We start from the raw sequence: 25,640 nt of genomic DNA on the forward strand, positions 1-25,640 counted from the left end.
CTAATCTATATAATCTAGATAACAGGCCTGCCCAGAAGCTTGTCTGCTGGGTGATTCTAAATCCTGTCAAGTTGGTAATTTTAACCATCACATAAAGGATTCATGTCTAGACAACAACATGGAGGGGAGCATGTAGTTCATGAAGTTCAGAAGCCACAGATTGTCCTGACATCCACATCTCTCATTGTCTATAAAACATTCATTGGCAATGATTCATTTAATAAAGGTGTGACATGGATAGTAGTGATTTCCCTCCACCTCCAATGGAGCTGCTATGAGGGTGGTGTAACCTCAGGCATGGATTCCCATATGAATGTCCTCACCTTTACTTTGGTGCTCGGAGACAGCTGCAGCCAGCATCAGTACCTCTCTGACTGCAGTGAGTCAGACATGGCTTCTAGTTTTCTTTCTCAAATCACTTTCAAGTCCCAAATCTGTCAGCTCAAGAGTCTCAGAGGCTTAAAGCACAACATAATGCTTTTTTTAAAAGCCTAACAAACTTCTTCAAAATACTGGCATATTCAAGCATGGTCTTTATTAGCTATCTAGTGCCATGTTGTAAATTACCCCAAATAGGATCAACTCAAAGCAATAGATAACTTGTTACTGGATCAGGAAGAGTATCATGATGCGATCTAGGGTTATAGTTAAAACCTATTTGGTCTGGTGCCTTGGGGACTCAAGAAACTACCAGCAGAATCTCTGCCACCATGATAGCAGCCCATCTCTTCCAGAGTATAAAGCACAAGACAGAGAGCAAAGAGTCAGACACCGTTCCTTTAGTGACAAAATCTGCAACATCACACACCACCGCCACTTCACCTCTCTTCCACTGGTCAGAATAAGTCTTAAAGATATAAAGAAATAGAGATCCTCCTTGTAGTGGTTAAAATGAAAATTGCCCCCATAGTCTTATAGGCACTATTAGGAAGTGTGGGTTTGTTGGAGTAGGTTTGGCTTTGTTGGAGGAAGTGTGTCATTGGGGGTGGGATTTAAGGTCTCAGATGCTCAAGCCAGACCCAGTGCCTCACTCTCTTCCTGCTGTCTACTGATCCATGCGGAGACTCAGCTCTTTCTCTAGCACTGTGTCTGCTTGTGTGCTGCCATGCTTCCTGCCATGAGGGCAGTGGACTAAAGCTCTGAACTGTAAGCCAAAATGCTTTCCTTTATAAGACACATGGTTATGGTGTCTTTTGACAGCACCCTCTTGAAGAGGTCGGGGTGGGGGGGGAGGTAAGGGCATGTTTTTCACATCACCACACTTCTCTACAAATCATGGAGGGATCATCTGTATTTTGTCTGGGCATCAGTAGATTGAGTATGTCAGTATTTTAGACACAACAAGCATAGGAAGATTTACCTAATTTGCAGGGGTTCATGGAGCACTGGGTTGCTTCCTAGAAAGTAGCCATAGCAGACTGACTGGTGGTAGGAGAGTGGGAAGTGAATTGGGCAAGTTTCTCAGACCCTGTTATTCCAGAGTTGGTAATGCCAAGAAATAGTGAGATAAGCCAGCTACAGGAAGACGGTTATTGTGAGAATCTCTGTGGGTAGTCAATTCCTCGTAGACATCTGAAATGTCTTACTGACTTCCTCAGTCAGTGGTGGCTGAACCATACTCATGTGACAGATGCCATTTGGATAATATCTGTGTATCTTAGTTAGGCTCTCTATTGCTGTGAAGAGACACCATGACCAAGGCATTGCTTATAAAGGACATTTAATTGGAGCTGGCTTACAGGTTCAGAGGTTCAGTCCATTGTTGCAATGGCAGAAAAGCACAGTGACATGTAGGCAGGCAGACTTGATGCTGGAGAAGGAGCTGAAAGTTTTGCATCTTGATCCAGAGGGAGCAGGAGACTATGTCACTGGCTATAGCTTGAGCATAGGAGACCTCACAGCATGCCTCCATAGTGACACACTTCCTCCAACAAGACCACACCCACTCCAACAGGGCCACACCTACTCCAACAAGACCACACCTACTCCAGGGCCACACCTACTCCAACAAGACCACACCTACTCCAACAAGACCATACCTACTCCAACAAGGTCACACCTCCTAATAGAGACACTTCCTATAGGCCAAGCATTCAAACACATGAATCCATTCAACCTATTCAAACCACCACACAATATATGCCTTACTGAGTTCTCACAAATAATGAAGGAAGGTCAATATTCTCCTTTGGGGGTAGGAAATGAATGGTCTAGAAGATTCCAGTCATTTCAAAAATCACACATCTAGAAGAGAATATAAGATTTGAATTCCAGTTTGTAAATATTATATCACAGCCTCTGCTTTGAACATTGAACAATTGTATTTACAGATACCATCATGGATTACATTGTAGTTCTTAAAATGTAGCATGCATCTAACAAGACCCATGCATGGTAAACTATAAGACTGCATCATTCTGTAGAAATCCCCTTCCTCTTGACAACCTGGTTTTTACTGTCCTGACATTTAAAGTGGGGGTGGTAGTTTTGTCTTTGTTTTGCTTGCTTGTTTGAGTCTCTTCTGCAAATTCCATTCTGTCCAGTCTTACAAGTACAGTTGTAAGTTCCTTGCTACAAGCTACACAACTTTCTTCTTTATGTGCCTAAAAACACATAATCATACAATGGGTGCAGTAGACAACAAAGCTACCAAACTTTGACTCCTTGCTCATAATTATACTTTCAATCTGAACAGACATTTGGAATCTTTTTTAGTCAGTCCTTGCTGGTTAGTATTTTCTTTGTGTTTTCCTTCCCCTCCGTGTTTGTCATAGATTTTGATTTCTATCCCTGCCCTCAAGCTTCTCTAAGTCATTCACGTGTATATTCATTTAGTCAATTAAGAAACAGTTATTGATCTCAACATGTATTTGTCAAGAAGTTACTATGTAGTAAAGATGTTTTTAAGTTGGTAGTGAACTTCCGATATGGACCTAAAATATATATAAGACATTATCATTATAATAAAGACATGAGGTCATTGTATTAGCCTGTGACTGGCTACTTTGAGAAGCAAATTCCATGAGAAGATTAGATATGCAAGGATTTTATTAGAGAAAGTAGATGTGAAAGCAAATGAGGGTTCTACAGGGAGCAGGAAGAGCTGCCAGACTTCAAGGCTGACACAGAGCAGGGGAGAGGGAGAGAGCAGGCATACCTGCTACCCTAGGGTACCCAGCGCTACCCGAGGGTAGCACTGCTACCCTAGACCATTGTGCTTAGAAAGCAGGACTGCTTGATAAAGGGTTACAGTTTCTCCAACACAACTCTTTTCTTCCAGGAAAGGGCTTGTCATCTCTGTTCAAGTGGGTTATGGTCTGGACACAAGCTGGGCAAAGCAGGCGGGCTCAGGACTGGAGCCTGTCATTTACTGCACTCTCAGGGCCACCTCCAAACCAGGACGCCACACGATTCCTGGCTGAGCAGCAGAATTGACAAAGGGTGGCCTCAAGCCTTTTCCATTGGAGGAGAGCCATGAGCTCACTGTGGCTGGAACATTTGGCCGGAGGAAGGAGATGTTCAGTTGCCGATTGAAGTAGCATGTAAATTGGAACTTTTAAAGCAGGGAGAGAAGATTGAAACACTCCAAGTAGGGAAGAGACCTGATGAGAACTGTTCTCCTCCCAACCAATCAAAACAACCTCTGAGGATGTCATAAAAAACAAGGGTAGGAGTCAGGCAATAGTGGCGCACACCTTTAATCTCAGCACTTGGGAGGCAGAGGCAGGTGGATTTCTGAGTTTGAGGACAGTCTGGTCTACAGAGTGAGTTACAGGACAGCCAGGGCTACACAGAGAAACCATGTCTCAAAAGAGACAGAGAGAAAGAGAGAGAGAGAGAGAAGAAAAAAGGATAGGTTTAGACTGATGTGCAGGTGCAGGTGAGTATCCTTTCAGAGGATAGCATTAACTGTAAATGCACAGAAGCTGGGAGCTGGGAGGGCCTGAAATGCCAGAATGGTGTTACAAGACCACCAGTATCATTATAAGAATCTCTAGTTCCCAGATTCCTGGCTCAGGTCCTCAAAAGGAGCCATCCTCAAAGGGAAGTGTTATATAAAGAAACACAGACTTGGTGAAAATTCACATGGTCAATGTATTTTTTTTTTTTTTGTCTCTCTGGCATAGTTTTGTCCAGCTATCCACAGACAACATAGATGTTGGAGTTATGAGCTTGTCTTTCTTCCTCCAGAGTTGTTATAATTACCTCCCCCCAAAAGTTAATCAACAACCTAATATAGGAATGAGCTCTCTCTCATCCAGCATCTATGTATCTCATGACATTTATCTACTTGGAAGAAGCCAGAAATCAAAATGGACAAACAAACAAGCACAGATATACAGTCACAGAATGATTATAAACAAGCTTATTATCAAGAGGTCAGGGGCCTAGGCAACCTCATGCTGCCTTGGTCTTCATCTGAGTCTTCTAGGAGAAATCTCTTTTATTCTCTCTTAAAGCTATATATGATATACTAGGCTTGGCACTACTAGTATATTAGCATACTGGCATACACTAGTCCAGAGCACCCTTTTGTTGGGACCTATGCCAGGCAATATGTCATTACCTGCAGCCCTTGAACCAGTCACACAGGAGCCACACACAGAAACACGTAGCACAGCAGCATGAATTGGTTCTGAACTTTATTTCTGCTGCTTTAGATATTCAGTCAATACAAAAATTTCCCATCAGAATTTTGCATGTCAATCACACAGTCTCCGGAGAGAAGGAAGCGATGGCTCCGCAAAGGTTTGAAAACAGCATATTATAAATTAATATAAAACCGAAGTGTGTCTTTCTCAGGAAGACACACCTAGGTGCTGTGTGGCAGTCCTCCTCCTCAGTCCCCAACCCCCAACCCCCAAGCCAGCCAGCATCCTATTAATCTCCTTCTTTTAATTCACTGCGTCCTTAGTGATCGAGCTACCACTTCGCTGCCAATCCACTGGGACAGCTTTCTATTCTGTTTGCATAAAAATCTGGGCATGCGTGAGAGCCTACAGGGCTACACGCACCTGACATTCCTTCTCCATGTCTTTGTCCCCTCGCCAACTTCTCGCCTCTTTTCCTCAGCTCCAGCTGCACAGACTCTTTTGTTTCCTCTGAAGAGCTCATTAGTAAGGTCTTGTCCCCTTGCTTTATCTCTTGCTGGACCTGCTTGCTGTTCTCCTTGCAACCATAACAACCAAGTGATTGAGGGGTAAATGGCCGGGCCCCTCCTTCCCATGACCTCTGTCCTTGGTGGACCTCTGCCTTTCGTTGTCTTTTTCCTGTGTCTGCAGTGACATATTTTGTACTTAATTCCAGTGATCACCATTCTGCACACAAACTATAGGATACTAGCTTCTGTCATTTTGCTTTCCTGCTGTATCTCCATCACATGAAAACAGTTTGTGGCTTTAAGTTTACAAAAAGGGCAAATATCAGGATGACTGCATTTGATATATGAGAGGACAGGGCTGAAAAAAAAAAACAAAAGCAAAATCAGCTTTCCCCAGTCACATGATTGGGAGATGGTAAAACTCACATTCCAGTTCTAATCTGGACCTGCCTCGCCCCCAGGCCTAGGTCTTTTCCGATAGTTTATGATTCCCTTTATTTCCAGTAGCCAGTAAAGAGCTTTCACAGTACCAGCATGGAGCTCGGGCACTAATGGTTTCTGAATTTTAGGTCAGGGAGCCAGGCTGTGAGCGACTGAGAGGAGCAGATAAAAAGGGAAGAAACATCAACAAAGGAGCAAGTGGAGGGGGGTGTACCCCCTGTGGTTTATGAGCTCACCCAGGCTGGATGGCACACACAGATGGGGGAACAGGGACATGCATGAGCCAGCCAGCCAAGTGTTCCATTTAGATGTCACACACAGATGTCTAATTGGCGCTCGCTCTTCATTAACAGAGGCTGCTTCGCCATCTAGAAAGGAGAGTGTCATCCACACAGTGCAAAGGATGCACCTGAAGAAATGTCACCGACTCCTCCTCCTCCCCACACCCCTGCAGTAGCATATCATCTGCCCTGTGTCCTGTTGTGTCCTTTAGGTGTTTGAAAGCAGAGTCCCCTGTCAGACCAGCCACTGCAGGCAGACTGTGTCTGTGGAAATGGCAGGGAGCTGTACTCCTGGCCACTCCCATGTGCTACAGATAACCTACATTCCTGTAGCAACTGCTTAGGCGCAGACCATTGGGTGGCATCTGCAGCCCTCACAGAGCCTCTCTGAGCCCATCTGCTCCTCACTCAGCCAGTTACCAGCAAAGAAAGGTCATGGGCTAGAAGCAGATAATTATGCTGTCTCAGGAACTGAGGGTTTCCTCTGAGGACCACAGGAATGCAACTCATTTCTTCAGTCTTTCTTCCTCAGTATTAACAAAGTCAACAACAACAACAACAAAAGATTTTTCTTCCCCCGTCAGGACTCCTCAGGACTCACCAGCGCCAGATGGGAACATTCAGCCTGATGAATTTTAATCAGGGTGTCTTGTTTTTCAGCCCTGAATTTTTCCCCCAATCAATTTCTTTTTGTCTATTACTAAAAGCAAATAGTTATAGAGTGTGAGAACCAATCGATCCTAACGCCCAGAATTCGATTGCTCATACTTGGACCTAAACCCCAGCGAAGGGTTCTACAGAAGCCGAATTTATGCAAAAGGTGTAGCCCAAGAGGGTTATTTTTCCTTGTGAATGTGACTCAACTCTCAGGCCTCTTTAAAAAGGTGAGCTGGTACTGTGGGTGTGTTTCCACCAAAGGCACTCTCCAGTCTCCTTTTCATTTTCCTTTCTTTTGTAGAGACAGATCTGCAGTGAGGGTGAGGTCCCTGGAGGTCCTCCTAGCCTTGCCTTTCTATTTTCCCCATGTCCAGCAATTTCACTTTGCTGCAAGTGTTCCTGCAGCAGAGGGCCTTGCGCCGCCTCGGGCCACTGGGGGGGTGGGGTATGAGGTGGAGGCTTCCATGCTAGGTGGAATGCCCTGGGGTTAATCAGCACATTGTTCTATAGCTAGAGCAGGCCAGAGAGATGGAGTGTGAAGAGGAACTGATTCATTAACTATTTCTGCTGGGTTTAGGGAGGAAATGACTGTGTCTCAGACTACTGAGTTCACATACAGTATTTCTCAACCTCATCTGCAGTGCTTGGCTCTCTGTCAGCGCACCTTACTCTTGACCTTAATGACTGTGACCATCCCCGAGGTATTAGCCACAGAATTGTACTACTGAAGCTCTCAGGAGGCTGGGAAGTCACCAGGCGTCAGCAGGCCTTGTCCCACTTACATACACTTGAAAAAGGCCTGTTCCGGGGGCCTTTCTCCAGCTTTTGGTTCATAGACGTAGAATCCAAATCTTAAAGTGGCATTTTCTCTCTCTCTCTGTCTTTTATTCCTATCTGTACAACCCAAATGTTTTCAAAATAATCAAGACTTAATTCCTATATTAGTTACTTTGGCATCTGTGTGACTAAATACCCAAGAGAAACCTCTTGGAGGAAAGATTTCTTCTGCTTCAGAGTTTTAGGGTATTCAGTCCACTGTGGGAAAGCAGGGTGGGGCAGTTCTCTCCAGGGAAACAGATACACGGGATGGAGCCGCTGTTCACAGCATAGGAGACCAAGCCGCCATGAACATCCAGAGACTGTGCTATGCACGAACCTTTCAAAGGCCCACTTCTATCGGCCAGCCAGCTCCTGCCGGTTTCACATCTCCGACTTAGCACATGCCTGAGTACAAGGTTCCCAACAGCATCTGTCGGGAGGTCTCAGACTCAATCCATAGCTTTTGTGTAACAGCGTGTCCCTCTTGTAACTTACCAGGAACATGGAGGTTATATGACACACTCCGTACTTGGCTTGGTGCAAGCCTTCAATCCTAGCCCTTGGGAGGTAGAGGCAGGCAGATCTCTGAGGTTGAGGCCAGGCTGGTATACAAAGTGAGTTCCAGGACAGCCAGGAGTACACAGAGAAACTTAGGTCGAAAAACCAAAATCAGTCATTCATATATATATATATATAAATGAGTAAGTCTTGCCATTTGTCAGAACAGTCTTGAGACAAGAGACATCTGGGCTCCTTCCTTTGGTGCGTCCTGGTTTTCCATGTTTCATGCCACGTCTCAGGCTCCATTGTCCTTTGCAATTCCTTTGCATTTCCAGACTGTCTCCTCACAAGGCCCTGGCACTGCGGTGTAGATGAGAGACTTGCTTTCTGTACCAGAGATGGGACTCTGTCGATGTTTGAAAGTCTGTTGTGACAGAATGATCATGTGAGGAAAAGTGACTGATGACACTTTACTAAGCTAGCAAGTGTGGGGGTCCCATTATCCTCTCTTAATTAAAATGTGGAAGAACATCTTACTTGGTGAATTGTATGAACGTCTGATAACATGAAGTTTAAGCATGACAATTCCCATGTCAGTAGCTGTTTACACTGTGAATTACCTACCTGTAAAGGCCTCTCATTATTTTGTTTATTCATTATTAATGTCTCATGCACATGTTGCATACCCATTTTAGAGATGCAACTCAGAGAGCTGAACTAGTTTGCTGTTGCCTTCTAATACATAAAGTGTCAAGTGACATTCTAAAGTCCCCATGTCTTCCTGAGACAGTAGGAAAGATGCTCACCTACCAGAGACACTATAGACTTTGTCCTCTGTAAGATGCACTTTCTTTTGTTTTGGTCCAGATCCGGTTGACCTGAAGAATGTCACAGCAGACCACAGGCTCTCAGACACGCTCTGTGATCTCACTGTCTTCCTCTAGCCTCTCTACGAGGATAAGAGAGAGTTTGGCTCTTTTTATCAAAGACACTGGCAGCTTGGGGTGGTAGATATAAGGATATACATGTCAGTGAAGGCTGCTGTGTTGTAGCTGGCCCCTGGTTGGCGTGTAAGCCGTGATGCCGGAGGGAAGGAAAGCTGGTGCAGAATCCACTCTGTGGATTTGCCATTTGGTGTATGTGGCCATTTTTTGACAAGACTCGCTGACAATCGGGGAACTTGGAAGCAAATAGCAGACAGGGTTGGGTTTGCCTCTGCCGCACTGCCCTTGTGAAAGCCACAGGATGTCAGTGTGTGGCGAGAAAGGGGAGCTCTAGAGTGGTTCCTCTTCCTACTCACTAAGCGGATAATGAGGCTGAGGCACAGAGAGATGCAACAGCACTGTGCAACAGCCATTTTGTGGTGCATTCTTGCATGGTCAACCTTATATATGAGGGGTTTGATCTAGTGATTGCCCATATGTTATAGCAATTTACGTTATCATGCTTCTGCTATAGAGAGCACCCCCCAGTTTCTCTTACACCTTCCTGCTGCCTGCTGCCCCCCCCTCCATTCCAGCTTGGCACTGTGCCTCTGCCAGAAGGTTGACACAGGTTCCCTTCTTCTCTCAGGTGTATCTCACCCACGCGTTCTTCTCAAGGGCAGTGACCACTGTCCTTCCATCAGACTTTTATCATCCAAACTCACTCCTGCCAGCTCCGCCCTGGCCTTCTGCTGCTCCAGCTCTGCAGATTTAGTCCACTCTGTCCCAGGCCAGTGCTGCACATAGCCTGCCTCAGTCTGTCCCAGACCTTTGCTGTCCTGAGCACAGCAGGGATCAGTTGGTGTTGCCAGGCCCCCAGGTTTTCAGAAGTCATGCTCTGCAGGAGCTTTGACAGTGAGCTGAACAGGGGATGCACTATTTCAGGAGGCGTGTTATCTTCTCTTCGTCTGCTGAAGACTAAAGCACTCGGTGGTGTATAGGTGGGCAGGTTCACCTATACAAAGATTCATTTTCTGTGTGTGAGAAAGAAATGAATGTTTCACGTTGTTGTGTTTTATAAAAAAGAAAAAGAAGGTCCGGGATATGTTTGGTGGAGGCGCGGTGTGGTTGTGGGGAAAGGGGCACCATTTCTGAGGGCCCATGCTGAGGCATCCCTTCCCCCTGAGGGACCAGCCACATGGTATAATATAGAATAGAGTTTACTCAGGGCTTGGGGAGGGGAGTTGAGAGGGTAGTGGAGACAGAGAAAGGCGGGGGGGGAGGGAGAGAGAGGGAGAGAGAGAGAGAGAGAGAGAGAGAGAGGCCAGCCATGAACACATGGAGAGAGAGGGGAATGGGGAGAGAAGAGACAGAAGAGAGAGAGAGAAGATTGTGAGGAGGGGCAAGCAGCCCCTTTTATAGTGAGTCAGGCACACCTGGCTCTTGCCAGGTAACTATTGGGGCAGAGCCTAGAAGAAATGCTAACATACATAGCTGTAAAAACTAAGAAAGGCAGCACTGTGGTTTAGGTTGCAAAGTGGAGCTAATTGAAGAGACATTTGGTGGTCCCAGCCCATCTCTGTTCTTAGAAATTTCCATGGCGATGTGAAAGTTTCATGTCTACTCTACACCATGGTAGCAGAACTGTGTTTGGTTGTAGACATATGTAATGCAGCTGAAGTGGGGGTTCGTGACTACCATTTGATAGCATTTAACTTAAGTTGTTTTATACTTCAGTAGCCACGCATAGCTGTGGATAGCATGGGGGGGGGTGAGGTACTTCTTTAGCAGGAGTACTATGGCGTATCCATCAAATAGTTAGCGTCCTTCCCATCTGCCATCTTCCTGACACTTTCATCATGCCCCATAGGGCAGATGGAACCTCAACTGCCTTTGGCCTCAACAAATCAACTCTGCTTCAAGCCCCTGTGCCCGTGCCCGTGCCCGTGCCCACTCCTGCCAGTTACCTCAGACTCACAGTCGACTCAGCCTAAAACCAAGGCCCACGTAGATAATGAATAAAAAGAACAGCGGTTGCAAGAGAGCAAGTGATATTTCTCGGGTACCAGCTCCATAGTCCTTTCATTTAGTAGCTTGGTCTTCACAGCATCCTGGAAGTCTACACATCACTATAGTATGCCTATTTTATGGACTGGGAAACTGAGGCAAGGCCACAGAGGTAGCTTGTGCTGAGGTTTTGTGCTGACATTCGAAAATGAGGCCTTTCGCTCTGACAACTACTGAAGCATTTCTGTCACGATACCTGCAGAGAAGTTCCTGATCTGGCACCTTAAACCTTTTTGATGTTTGTGCTATGTGATGATGGGCTCTGAAGTAAAAATAAAAATAAAAAATAATTTAACAATAATAATAATAATAATAACAATAATTCCAAGAATGACCTAAGCTTGTGCCAGCCAATTCTAACTTTACAGTGTTCAGCAGACCTACACATCAAACAGCAGCTGTAAGCCCGGGGCTCCTCCCCACACCTGTACTTCTCATTAGCAACGTATCTATGAGTTCTGACTGTTGCTTCTAGTTCCCTGATCAACAGGAAGTAGTCTCAGCATCTGGGAGAGAGTGAGGCTTTTGATTAGTTTTATCTGGATACAAATGGGAACCAGTCGAATGTGAAGATCTTGAAGACAAGGTCTGAAGTTTAGCCTTCCCTGAGCTCCAGTGCCTGTCTTTGTAAAATGGAGACACATATTGAGGCACTTGCTCAGGAAGGCTGGCAGAGCCCTGGGGTCAGCAGACAGGACAGTGGCTTCATTGTTTGGTGGCTGTGACCTGCGCTGGCTCCTACACTCTACGCAACCTGAGGTTGGGATAAGGACTCCACATCCTGATTCTGGAGATTGCTTGAGGCCCCTGCCCCTGCCACATTCTCTCCTGCCATGTCTGTTTACACACATTGTTCTTTCTGCCTGGAAACCTATCTGTCCTCTTTGCTCCTCTGGCTGTTCTCATCTTTAAAAGGGGACCATGCTTCCCCCACATAATTCTTGCCAGAGTCTGACCTGACCCAACCCAAATGTAACTGGCTCTTTTCAGCAGCCATTTTGGAGTAGAAAAGAAAGCCTTAAGATAAACAAGCCCCAGGAGGGTGTGGGCGATTTCTATGCATATGAAAGCAGACAGTCAGAGGACTCCCTGCTTCCAAGAAGGGCCACTGTCTGGAGAGTGAAGGGTCCAGAAACAGTGGAGAGTGGAGAAAGAGAACATGGGGGAAGTGGGAGGAGGAAGAGGAGGAGGAGGAGGAGGAGGAGGAGGAGGAGGAAGAAGAAGGAGAAGAAGAGGAAGAGGAAGAAGAGGAAGACAAGGAAGAGGAAGGAGAAGGAGAAGAAGAAGGAGGAGGAGAAGGAGGAGAAGAAGGGGAAGAAGAGGAAGAGGAAGGAGAAGAAGGAGAAGAAGAAGAAAAGGAGAAGGAGGTAGAGGAGGAGGAGGAGGAGGACGACAACAACAACGACGAAGATGATGATTCTGTGCTTTTACATTGCTACCTCTGAATAATGCCCGAATCTCAAATGTGGTTGTCTAATGTACGAAGTATCTGTAGTGTTTAATTTCACTGGTGTTCCCTGCAGTCTGGTTGGCAGAGGGGGGGGGGGGGGGGAGAAGAAGGACTCAAATATATGAGGGAGAAAGAAAGATGCAGACACAGAGCGTGTGAGTTACAAGTGTAGCCGGGCCTTGGGAAGCTTCAGGGCCTTGTCCCTGCTGACTCAGAAGGTCTGAGGGCAGCCGGGGGCTCAGTTGGCATCAGATAAGCACAGAGATGAATGTATTCAAATCTATCCTGGGAAAACAAATCACGCACATTTATAGCCCATGGGACTGGGAAGTAATGTCGGAAAATTCAGTTATCATGAACAGAAATCATGAGCAGTCCAAAGTACAGGCTATTTACAAGGAATTCAGATATGCTGCTTCCTAATGCGCAGACACTTGCACAATTGACAAAAGGGGGGGGGGACTTGTAATTAACTTACCAAATCACCTAAAAAAAACCCAAGCCTTCTTTGCTTATATAAAATTTGCATTGTTTATATGCAAATGAATGCTCCTGGTGCATTTTAGAATAGTCTATTCCCTTAAGAAGGCAAACATTCGCTTTATAATCTTGTTTACACTATTCATTTGCTTTGCAAAAGATTTTTTCCCCCACAAAAATCTCAAAATAATGAAATGTTAGAGCCAGAGGGACCCCAGGGATTATCTGAGGAAACCCAGTACCAGTGCTTTTTACAAATACAAAGCCTGACAGAGTCCCTGACATACAGGGACATTCGTGCTTGCTATTCCTGAGACCCACACAGCCAAGCACCTCCTGTTTGGAGGTTTTAGCTTCAAGGACAAATGTAAACAGAGCAAGAAATTCACAAAACCCTAAGGTCTAAGGAAAGATCCTGAAGCTTCCCAAGGCCCGGCTACACTTGTAACTCACACGCTCTGTGTCTGCATCTTTCTTTCTCCCTTATATATTTGAGTCCTCCTTCTTCTTCTTCTTCTTCTTCTTCTTCTTCTTCTTCTTCTTCTTCTTCTTCTTCTTCTTCTTCTTCTTCGTCATCATCTTCCTCCTCCTCCCTCCTCCTCTTTCTGCCCCTCCCCTTCCCCCTCCTCCTCCCTCCTCCTCCTCCTCCTTCCCCTCCTCCTCCTCCTTCTTCTTCTTTCCTCTTTCTTCTTTCTTCTTCCTTCCTTCTTTCTTCTTCTTCTTTTTCTTCTTCTTTTTCTTTTTCTTTTTCTTTTCCTCCTCCTCCTCGTCCTCGTCCTCGTCCTCCTCCTCCTCCTCGTCGTCCTCGTCCTCCTCCTCCTCGTTGTCCTCGTCCTCCTCCCCCCACTTCCCCCATGTTCTCTTTCTCCACTCTCCACTGTTTCTGGACCCTTCACTCTCCAGACAGTGGCCCTTCTTGGAAGCAGGGAGTCCTCTGACTATCTGCTTTCATATGCATAGAAATCGCCCACACCCTCCTGGGGCTTGTTTATCTTAAGGCTTTCTTCTCTACTCCAAAATGGCTGCTGAAAAGAGCCAGTTACATTTGGTTGGGTCAGGTCCGACTCCGGCAAGAATTATGTGGGGGGAAGCATGGTCCCCTTTTAAAGATGAGAACAGCCAGACAAGCAAAGAGGGCAGATTGGTTTCCAGGCAGAAAGAACAACGTGTGTAAACAGACATGGCAGAGGAGAATGTGGCAGGGGCAGGGGCCTCAAGCAATCTCCAGAATCTGGATGTGGAGTCCTTATCCCATGGCATGATTGACATCGGTGGTCCAGAGTCAGAAGGCAACAGCCAGTGTTCCAGTGTCCTTTCTATTGTTCCGTGGGAATAACCATTCCCGTTTTGTAGCAGGCTGTGGTTCTGTGATGCTGAGGTAACAACAGACGTGGAGCGAAGTGGGAAGTCAACCAGCTCTGTAATTGATTAGTGGCCGAAAGAGAAAAGGAACCACAGCACGTGGCATTAGGTCTTGATATTAGGGAATTCAAGAAAGGAGGAATAGACAGGGTGTAATCTTGAGAAATACAGTTTAACTTGGTTTTTCACTATACTGTCTAAGAATGTTGAGCAAAGGCGTAAAGTCTTTGGCTACCATGTGCTTTTAGGAACAGAGATAGTTGAGTGGTTTTTGGTGCTGGGGTTGAAACCTAGGCACAATACATGTTAGGCAAGTGTAGCACCGACTGCATTGTTAGCCTGCTGTTGGCTTTCTGACTTTTTAATCTTGAGTTAGCATTTCACTGAGTTGCTCTGGCTGACCTTGAACTCACACTGTACAGGACCTTTTAAACTGACGACTCTCTTGCCTCAGCCTCCTGGACAGCTCGGCAGTCAAATAAGTTAAAATACTGATTGTTTAGTGGGGAAATCTAAGAACACAGCTCCTCTTTGCGTGTTGCTTCTGCCGGTGTCATTTTCTGCAAAGCATGACCCGTGGTGGCATTTGATCACTGTTTACTGTGATCAGAAACTCAGCTGTATGGAACCAGGCAATTGTGATATTCTACTTTGGGTTTTAGTTTATTTATGGGACAGTTGAAATGTAGTATGGCAGAAAAATGGGTCATTCCATTTCCCTGTAATAACCCTGTTTAAATATACATGCTTATCTAATCACAGAAGACTACATGCATACATTTCGGGTCATTTTCAAAGGTAGGGTCATTTCTCGGTGGTTCTAATGATGCCACATGGAGATTCCTGTCTGGCATGGGTGGGGGATGGGGGGTGCGCAACAACTGACTTTTTTAACCTTTTAGAGCTAACGTGCAGCACACAGCAGGAGTAGAAAGAGCTGAGATGTGCTTGTGTTTCCTGATCCTGAGGCACGGTTCTCATGGCCTCTTCCAAAGGCCATCACATCCCCTGCGCTGCTGCGGCTCCCATAGAAGCTACAGTTCACAGGAGTTACATGTAACTCCATGGTTCTCTAACATGGGGAATTCTTTTTGGAAGATGTCCATACGCAACCTTGGACAGTGATTCCATTTCATTCTATTGGCATTCTGAGATCCTAAGAAAAGTAATCCTTAATGTCTAGTATTCTCCTAAAGGGAGCAAAGATAAGAAGGGGTCGTATGTTCATCCTGTGTATTATGTGTGTTTGTAGCAAGGAAAGTGAGCTGTGTGCTTGACGTGTGCAGGATGAGACTGAATTCTCTCTTCCAATTTGATCCAACTGAAGATGGACTGTCAGACTACTATGATGACCAATCTTGGTGGCTAACTTGACTCGCTAACACAGCTGGGAAGAGAGATCTTCAGGTGAAGAGCTGTCTCAGTTGGCCTGGCCTGGGATCATGTCTGTAATGAATTTTATTGGTTAGTCACTGATGGGGGCGGGCCCGATCCTGTGGGCAGTACCATCCCTAAGCAGATAGACCTAGTTTGTATGAGAAAGGAGCTTAATGTGATCCTGAAAGCAAGCCAATCAGCAGCCATTTCTCCATGGTTGCTACTTCAATGTCTGCTCCAGGCTCCTGCTGTAGATTCCCTTGATGATGGATTATAATTTATATGCTTAAATAAACCCTTTGCTTTTCATCATAGCAACAGACAGCAAACTAGAATACCAGGCCTCCACACAAATAGAAACAATGTAATGAATTCTCCTTCCTACGCTTTTCTTCAATTTTCCATTTTAAGAAATTTCTGAAATTATATGAATTATGCAGCTTATCTCTCAGATGAAAAAGAATTTTCTGCTTGGATTGGATGGCTCCATATTTATTAATAGCAGTAAAAAATTTCCGTGTTCTTTGTATCAGACGGGATGCTGCATAAAATATGAAGGAGCCAGTTCGGCAAGGATACCAGCAACAGGCGAATAATTAGAAAAGCTATATGGAATTGAAAGACGCCTTAATTCGTCATTACTTCACCATGCTCAGAAAGGACCTGATTAATTATTCTGACTATAAAGGGAACAGAATGATATTTTCCTCATTGTGAAATTAAATCCATACTATACCATTCTCACTATAAGTTAAAACAAAATCCCTCCTCATATACATTCCAAGAGTGAAGCAGTCGGGACTGAGGACTGCCCAGCTGCAGATGGGCATGGTCTCCTCACTGGTACCCATGGGTGTGTGATCCAGAACCATTTTCATTTGAAAATGGTTCATCTCCACAGTTGATGGAGATGGAACTACATTTGTTTGCTCAGGATGAACTTTTGGCCTTTATGTCACATTAATTCATGAAGTTGATGAGGATGCTACAGTTTCCATAGGTCATGAACTGGTGGCAGCAGAAACCAAAGGCAAGGTTTTTAAAATAGGGTTTTCTCTTTGCAGAGCCATCTATTTAAAAAATGACTCTGGTTTCCAGGTCACTTCAAGGCAAAATTTCAAAGCCATTAAAAAGAAGAAAGGAAGTGTAGAGTCTCTAGTTTTATGTGGTTTGCATTTTACTAACAGTGCTCAAATCCTTACTAAGATACTAAGAATGTTCTATCCTACAACAACATTTTTCTTGGAAAATGAGGTTTCAGATATGGTAGCGTTTTACTTTGTAGCTGTTGAATGTTCATTAATTAGATTGCCATCAGGACATTTGATTGTCAGTACTGTAAGATGTTTTCAGGCTTCTGTGGGCTAACCTAAACAGTATCACCTTCCTGTGAACTCTGTTTACTGCAATAATAACCAGTATGAGAAGCTGTGCCCAAAGGTACAATAGTTGCATGGGTATTAGAGGGGGTAACAACCTGCTTTCTACTAGGTGGTAAGGCCCAGAATGCAAGACGAAAGTCATGCCTGCTATTGCAAAGTTGGTCAAGAAACCAGCAGAACTGATGAGATCATAGGCCCTAGTAAGACCTATGAGTGTTGTTTTCTAAATGATCATTGTATCAAACTACCCTCTAAACTCATGGATCTTTATCTAAAGTGTAATACAGTTCTCATATCTTATCAGAGACATTTCTATATTCAATAGATGTTAGTGCAGAAGCTCACAACTGGTCAAAATGCAAGGAATAAATGATGGTGGAGTGCACAGCCACTGATAGGACATTTATAGTCACACCTCCTCCCCAAAGCTCAAGGACCATCATGGAAAAATGGGGCAGAGAGATTCTAATAACTAAAGGACAGAAAAGACCGGAGCACAATAGCTGCTATCAATTGCATATAACTTCTTAGAAGGGGTTCGATTCCCATGTCTATTTTTACCTTTCAGTGCTGGCTTGAACCTGTGTAAACCTTGTATATGATGCTACGGTCTCTGGGAGTTCAAATGTGTATCAGTCCTGGTGTGGCTGGAAGACAGTTTCCTTGGAGTCATCTGTCATCCCTGGTTCTTCTTCCACATAGATCCCTGATCCTTGAGGGGAGAGGCTTGCAATGATATCCCATTTATGTCTAAGTGCCTCAAAGGCCCCTTTGCCTATTACCAGTGTGGGTCTCTGTTAATCCTCATTTACTGTAAGTAGAGGCTTTTCTGGCATAGGCTGAGCAAGGTACCAATCTCTGTGCATATAGCAGTATGCTATTTGGAGTAATCTTATTGCTGTGTTCCTTCAATAGAACAAAAATGTTAGATTTTCCTGTAAGCCCATGATCTATGCCATCTTCAGTTCTTTGTTCCTTTATCAGTGTCAGGTTATGGGTTACACCGAATGGAGTATGCCTTAGATACAATAGGAGAGACAGTACCGTCAACCAGACATCTTACCAAGTTACAATTTGAGTGACAAGTATGACTCTTATCTTGTTGCGTGTTTGGACACAGGAGTCCCATAGAATCCCACAAACATTACTGACTATTGCCAAAGCTGTTAGTGGCTCTCCACAACCTGATAGTGAGGCACTATTGCTGAATATGAAACAGAACATGGTAACGTTAAGCTGGTGTCTGACTAGGAGGTTCACCCCCACTAACTAAAGTTCAAGGTGTTAGAAGGTTCTCTTCAAGCCACCGAAGGAGAAACATAATATTGCTACAAACCCTTTGACCTACAACAGTGTCCTGCCTGCAAGATCGACTAGTGTAATAGTGGCTCAAAAGTTATGGAGGAAATCAACCATCTTTTGGTATCTGTTGTTTTTAATCTCAAGATCATTTGAAAAGCAGCTAGTGTCTGAATTAAGAGTGTAGAAGTGTAGTTTTTTTCACAATATGGTAATGGCATTGATAATTCAGCCATCATATAATGCAGATTATTTAATCTCCTCAAAGAATCACCACGAAGGATCTGAGGCGATGGCTAAGAGGGTAAAAAGTTTGGTGTACAAGTCCATGGACCTGTTAATCCCCAGCACCCACATAAATGCCAGGTGTGGCTATGTATGTTTGCAACCCTAGCACTGGGAGGGTGAAGACCGGTAAATACCAGGACCCGGCATCCAGTCAGTGGAGCCAAAATGGTGAATTCCATGTTGAGTGAAGACAGCTGGTTTCAGAAATACAAAGTGGAAATAAGAAATAAGGAGAGAAACTCGAAGTTTATCTCTGGCCTCCACACAGACACTCACAGGGGACCAACCACACTTTCCACACGTACACACTCCTCTCTCTCTCTCTCTCTCTCTCTCTCTCTCTCTCTCTCTGTGTGTGTGTGTGTGTGTGTGTCTTCTCTCTCTCTCCGTGTCTCTTCTATCTGTCTTTGTCTCTTCTGTCTCTCTGTCTCTCTGTCTCTCTCTCTCTCTCTCTCTCTCTCTCTCTCTCTCTCTCTCTCACACACACACACACACACACACACACACAATTCACTATCTAAATTCAGCCTCATTTAAATTTGGTGGGGTCTGGGATGGAGGATAGGATAGGGGAGTACCAGCATGTGTAATCATGGAAGAAGGTACTACTGTCTTCCTTTTTGTCTTACAGCCTGAAGAATAAGTAGTGACAGCATGAATCAAGAGCTACGAAGAGATTCCAGCATTTCTCTGTGGTAGAGAATGGCTCACCAACCAACAGAGGATCCTTTCCTGAGCAATGAACATTTCTTACAAGGATTCACAGATTAACACATGACCAGTATTGATTTGGGAAAGCAAATAAGATTTCCTTTTCTTCTTCTCATTTAGTGGCAAATTGTACTTGGATTTAAAAGAATCCTTTTCTGATAACATGTTTAGCACAAGTTCTAACCTGCAATCACACACACAGCAGCTAGTCAGAGCATTACTCAAACTTACAAAGAGTGGAAAATTTAATTTCCAATTTATTCTAGATTTCTGTAGTTACAACGATTCTGTGACACCCTTCATGATTATCATGTAAGCCTCCTAGATCCATTAATGAACATACTTTTGCCATCATGGGGAACATAGTTGGTGACAACGGCCACAAGAACAGAACAAATTGTGGTTTGTAGAAGTTATATGACGAACAGAATGCCAGTCCTTCTGCTTCACACCGATGAGCCAGCCTCTAAATGCCAGGAGCAGGAAAGCAGGTGGAAGCAGAGGGAAGGACCTTCCCTCTGGATCTCCTTGATGGAAAGCCTCTCAGGATGAAGCCACGTTCTCCTTGCAAGCTGCCAGATCATAGCTTAGAAAAAGAATTAGTTTGATTGCATGATGATCCTATTAAGTAAAAATGTCTTCACAGCGGTTGACCTTGGCGTATTGCTTTTCTAATGGTATCCAAAGGAGAGTTTTAAACCCCAGAGTGAGATGGAAGTAATTCTTAGAAAGTTGGCCTGTATCCTGGGCTTTAATTTGGGGCAGTGATGATTTGGTATGTGTCGGGGGAGGGAGAGAATGATTAAATCCTGAAGAGGTTTCCTTCTTCTGTTTCTCTTCCTTCTTGCTGCTGAGCTGGGATTCAGTGACTTTGAACAGAACTCCTCTGGGAAGAGGATGGACCAGAGAACTGATGCTCTTTGAAGGGATCAAGTCTGAGTGCAACTGTGAAATTCCTTCTCTGGGGCTAATTGCTCTGCGTTGTGTTGGGAAGTGGTGTCTTGCAGACACTGCAAGGTAGACACAGAACTTCCTTTCCTGGGCTCTCAGCTGGCTGAAGCAGCCCTTTACACCTTGTGACCGCCAATCTACCGGACATCAGACTTTTCCAGACATCAGCGCCTCCCGCAGAGATCTGAGGTGTTGACAGCCAGTGAGCAATAAGCGAAACGACACGGAAATGCACAGTGTTGTTCTTAAGGTGCCTGTTTTGTTGTGTGAGGAGGTCACAGGTCACAGTGGTCCTTAGAGACCCGACCTTGGCCGCAAAGAGGAAGGTCACACACCGTGTACAGTCATGCTGCAGGTAGGGAACAAGAGGGGTGTAGTGACAACAATTTTATTTTGCTATTTCAGAAAGAAGCACACAACAGAGCTACAGTCCTCCCGTGATGGCTTTTCTTCGAATGTGTGGAACAAAGCTTTATTTGTCAATTCTGCTGTAAAATAAGCATAGTCTGAGTTGTTTTTTTTTTTTTAATCTTTTTCTGTTTCTGTTTAGTGCCTGAGCTCTCTCCCTGAAGTGTTGTGTTTAGTTTTTTTTTTTAATGACCTAAGATAGAAAAGCCTATGAAATATGGATTTCCTTTGCGTTACAGTGACGCTTTGCCAAGTCCTTTATAGATAAGCCTCCAGCTACAATAATCAGATTATTTCAGAGTGCCTCATCTAAATACCATTGCTCTTTGGCAAGCTGCCACAAACACCCACCAGACATTTTCTTGGTTTGATTGTTCTCAAGTTTATTCTTGCCCATGCAGATAAGGGGGATGCCATCCCAGCACGTTGTAAGGATCCCTTGGCCAGACTACTAACTGTAAGAAGGCTCAAAGTGCTACTGTGTTCTGGGGACAATAGAACAGAGACACCTTTCTTCCAGAAACTGTGCTGTTCGCTTTTTCTTTAATGTGGCTGGATGTTTAATTAAGTCTTATGTTACTTTCCAGTTTTACTAGGACTAGATGGGAATGGGGTTTAGGGCAAATGTTTTTCAGAGGCCCCCTTGAATCTGCTGGGAAGAAAAGAGACAAGTACAAGCCTGTCTGTATCCCTGTCTCCTGATTAGTTCATGTGGCGCTCCCCTAGTAAACAGCAATGTGATTCCAGTAAGAACTCGGGGTCAGTTCCATAACATTTGAGGAGAACAGAGAGGAAACTCATCTGTGAGAGAGAACTGTCCATATGCCTGTGTCTAAAGTACTTTGGCTATTCTAGAGTTCAGAGTGATGTCAGCTAACTACATGAAGTTTTCTGGCCATAATGAGGAAAACTCAACACCTACTGGCCTCGTGTTAAACTGAGATTTCTCTGTTTAAGGGAACAGTCATTAACTAACAGTCAACATGGGCATCGCCCTGTTTCTCTTCCTTCTCTTTTTGTTCCTTGATATAATCTCTGGAATGTAACGTGCGCTGTCCATGTGCTCTATCACTAAATGCCATGGTTAGGTGTGACTCCTCTACTAAATCACCCCTTAGTCGTGGTCGTACAATTTGAATTTGCTTTACAAAGTCTTCTTCCCTTTTAGCAAGGAGGATATAAGCTTGAGGCTGGCAACATGTGCCAGTGGCCACAAATGCCATGATAGTGAGATTCAAATTAATGAGCTCTCCTTATATACAGTCTCCACAGTCCAGTGAGCTAATAAATATGCTCATAAAGCAATCCGCTAAGCAGCGAGTGCTGCACTGATTCCTTCTGCTGATAAAGTTGCCATAAAACTCCCATCCATTGCTGCTGGACTGAAAGGGTTTTGTTCTTTCTTGGCCCCTTAGATGACAGAGATGCATACACTGGAACTGCAAGGATCTTCACACTGACTGTTGGAGTGAGTTTATTAGGCCAACTGTACAAAAAAAAAAGCCATGGGACCCACTTTTAACGCTGATACTCCTGCAGAACTCCCCAGGTAGACAGGCCACCTTTCTGTCAAAGCTGAGTTAGACATTTTTGACAAGGCAGTGGTGACATAGTTCACTAAGCCCTAATAAGAGACTATAAGAGACTACCAGGTTCTAACAACATTCCCCACTAAATATCTGTCCTCTTGAACAGCTTGTCCAGTGAATTATTTTTCTTTTGTAAGAATGAAACTAAGAAAAGTCTGTCTGTCCAACATACTATTGTAGGGATGGATTTTCTCCCTGCCCCTTTCTGGTTTTGAATTTGTTCATATTCAAGGCATGTTAAACTACCTCATAGGTTTGTTGTGTGGATTAGCTGATTAATAAATAACAACTGATTAAAATACTAATCTGTATGGAAATGTTGCCTTATTGTTTTTCCTCGCTGATGATTTGGGAGTCAAATCAACTGGGGTGTATTTAAATGTAATATGTAAAGGCCAGCTGTGGCCACACTTGACTACTCAGCATGCAAGAAGTTCACATCATGGGAGAAACAGATAGACTAAGGCCACATTTGAAAACTGGTAGATACAACACCAGACATCACAAAAACAAACAAAACTCAAAGGTTTACTTACTTAAAGTTTACTTTTATATCTGTCTAGATTTCTTTTTGCAGCGGGCAGGGGGTGGGGGAGGAGGCAAACAAGGTCTCTATGTAGCTCAGGCTAGCACTGAACTGCCAGTCTCCTGCCTCAGCCTCCCAAAAGGTTTTTAAATTCTTAAGAGGGGGAGTCAGCATCAGCCTTCAGAGTATCTGAAATGATATGGTAGTTGAAATGTGTCATTTATAGTAGTTTATAATAAAATTAAAGTGCTTTTGAAGCAAAGAAGTTTCACCTGAAGAACTTCGGATGGCTGAGAAGCACCTTAAAAAATGTTCAGTATCATTAATCATTAGGGAAATGCAAATCAAAACAACCCTGAGATTTCACCTCAAACCAGTCAGAAGGGCTAAGATTAAAAACTCAGGAGACAGCAGGTACTGGCGAGGATGTGGAGAAAGAGGAACACTCCTCCACTGCTGGTGGGGTTGCAAGCTGGTACAATCACTCTGGAAATCAGTCTGGCGGTTCCTCAGAAAACTGGGCACGTCACTTCTGGAGGATCCTGCTATACCACTCCTGGGCATATACCCTGAGAGTATGCTTTTGATACCATTGCTATAGGTTCCTTCACATCTGGAATAACAGGTCAAGAGCAGGAGTCAAAGCTTTTTGGCTTCTGAGCTCCTATTAGGTTGGTAGCACTGGTGAACATCTGTCTGGATCATACTGTCTAAAAAACTTGTTAAATGCTATTTGTTTATATGTGTGTGTGTGTGTGTGTGTATTTGCACGCACCCGTGTGTGGTGTGTGTGTTTGTGTGTGTATAAATGGTGGGGAGGGGAGGGGATGCAGGATCTTATGCCTAGAGACCAGAGGACAACTTGGATGTTTCTCCTCCAGCACCATCCACCTTGTTTTGGCCAGTGAGCCCCATGGGCCTGCCTGTCTCTAATTCTGCAGCACTGGGATTTCAAGGATGTATCTATCACCATGCCCAGACTACCTGGCTTCTAGGTAGGGGCTAAGCATTGTTCTCATTGCTTGTCCGGGAAGTATGTTGGCAAGCATTTTACAGACTGGGCTATCTTCACAGTACTTGGTTTTAAAACAACGACTACAACAACAAATCCGGCAGCCCAAAGAGAATGGAGCGAAGACTGTCCAGTTTCCCAGTGACTTCACCCAGAAACTCCATAGCAACTAGTTAAAAAGTAATTTTGCCGCTGACTCCACTTGGCAGCCATTTTCCCCTACATGATTAATTATTCCTTAATCGCTGTTATGAGTAGAGGTTTTACATGCTAATTTCAAATGCTTCAACTTAATTAGTAATTCACTCTGACCTTTAAAACCCTTACTCTGTAATCTTCAAATTATATGAGTAAGGGGGAAAAAAATCTAATTTCACTTTTCTTCCGACTGCCATTAGCAAGTGATCCGCAACCTGCTGTCACTCAGAATCAGCTGGGGTTGTCCCAAGTCCAAGTTCAAGTCCTCTTGGGGTCAGCAGAGTCAATCAGGGGTAAAGGTGACTCAGCTTCTGAGAACAGAGGTAATGCAAACCTAGCACCTTTTTGTACTTAAAGAATATGAAAATAACTGCGCACACAATAAGAGATTCCTTTATAATTCTCTCTTGAGAATTCTTGGCAAACTTTCCACAAGGGTTGCTGCTCTTCCAATAGTAGAAAGTCTGGCAGTGAGAGCAGAAGCAGCACAAGACTTCCTTGCAATGGCTAAGGTTTCTGTATTGAGATCATTTGGGGGGTTTTGTGTGTATTCACGTGTGCTCAAACATCTCAAAATTGTCTTCCTCGTTCACTGAAACTGGTGTAGTTGTTGATCATGCCTGTAACATTCGTACCTGTGACTCTTAACACTGGTGTCTCAAGAATTAGTGAATTACTAATTATTGTCTGCCCTTTACTCCACACCCCCTGTGGAAGTCTCCGAGAAGCTAATTATTGGGGTGTGAACACCTCCTCTAGTATTATTAACACCATATTGTGTAGGCAAGGGCATAGAAATGTTTACTTGTTTTATCAAAACTACAGTGTCTTTGCTGGTTGAAGAGAACATGGAGAATGGCCAGCATGCAAGAAGATGGTTTCCACTCGCCACTCAACTGTCAGGCTCTGGGAGATCACACTGGAAAGAAAGACACTAGGCTCTCCAGTGTCACACCTCCAGCCCAACATGTGGCTCTGAGGACACGTGTGCACTCCTGAGTCTCGGTTCCATATATGAATTCTACCAGTTCCCTCCTCATTTCCAGATGTGCCTTTTGGGACCAGAGGCCTTGGGGAGCACATTGTCAGAAGTTTGGGGTGCCTTGTCCTTTCTACCTTCATTTTCTTTTTACCACACTTAACTAGAAAATACTGGTTTTCAAAATGGGACAGATAACAAGAAACTAAAACCAGCGTGTTGAGTTTATGCCATTTGGAAGGCCTGGTGAAAATCCATGAAGTTGCCACTTGCTCCCTGGAAGCAAATTTTAAAATATTTATTCTTCATTATCCTTTTTTAAAAAAAATAATCTCTTCATTTAAGGCTAATCATAAGCCTGTGCCAACCCTCTTTATATCTTTATATCTTTATATAACTTCTCTTGTGTTTAGAAAGTTTAGCCCTGAGAGCTAGCCAAGTGTCCTCTATGAATTCTCTGTGAGGTTCTGGGATGGAAGTGTGTCTCCCGGGATTCGGGGTTAGGCAGACATTGGGTGCTTGGCCATGCTAGTAGAGAAAGAACTGGATATTGAGATCCCATCTCTGTTGTATTGTTCCTTGCCCCACTCGCTGACTCTAAAACTTCTGCTTCCTATGTCTCTCCATTCCCTACTTTATAGTCAGGGATTCTCACTCTTCACGCCTCCTCTCCATTACTGTAGCGTAAGAAAGACAGCCTCTTTCAGGAAATGTCTGGTATCATCTTAGCTATTTCTAAGATTTTTAAAGAACTGATCATTTTTTCCATTTTTCCATAATATAAGAAATTATATTCTTTAGCCAAAAAATCAGAGAAGAGAACTTGGAACCATTAGAT

At 44.2% G+C, this 25,640-nt stretch overlaps 1 protein-coding gene across 1 annotated transcript in view; it reads left to right on the forward strand.

The window, feature by feature from the left end:
• The window catches only part of Zmat4 (zinc finger matrin-type 4), a 309,004-nt gene extending 286,635 nt beyond the window's left edge, over nt 1–22,369 (forward strand). The window contains exon 6 of the mRNA XM_052162649.1: nt 19,060–22,369. Coding sequence (XP_052018609.1) covers nt 19,060–19,075 — 16 coding nt within the window. The 3' untranslated portion in view covers nt 19,076–22,369. The remainder of the gene's footprint in view (nt 1–19,059) is intronic.
• Nucleotides 22,370–25,640: the final 3,271 nt, after the last annotated feature.

This window comes from Apodemus sylvaticus, chromosome 18, assembly GCF_947179515.1.
Source record: "Apodemus sylvaticus chromosome 18, mApoSyl1.1, whole genome shotgun sequence".
Lineage (NCBI taxonomy): Eukaryota > Metazoa > Chordata > Mammalia > Rodentia > Muridae > Apodemus > Apodemus sylvaticus.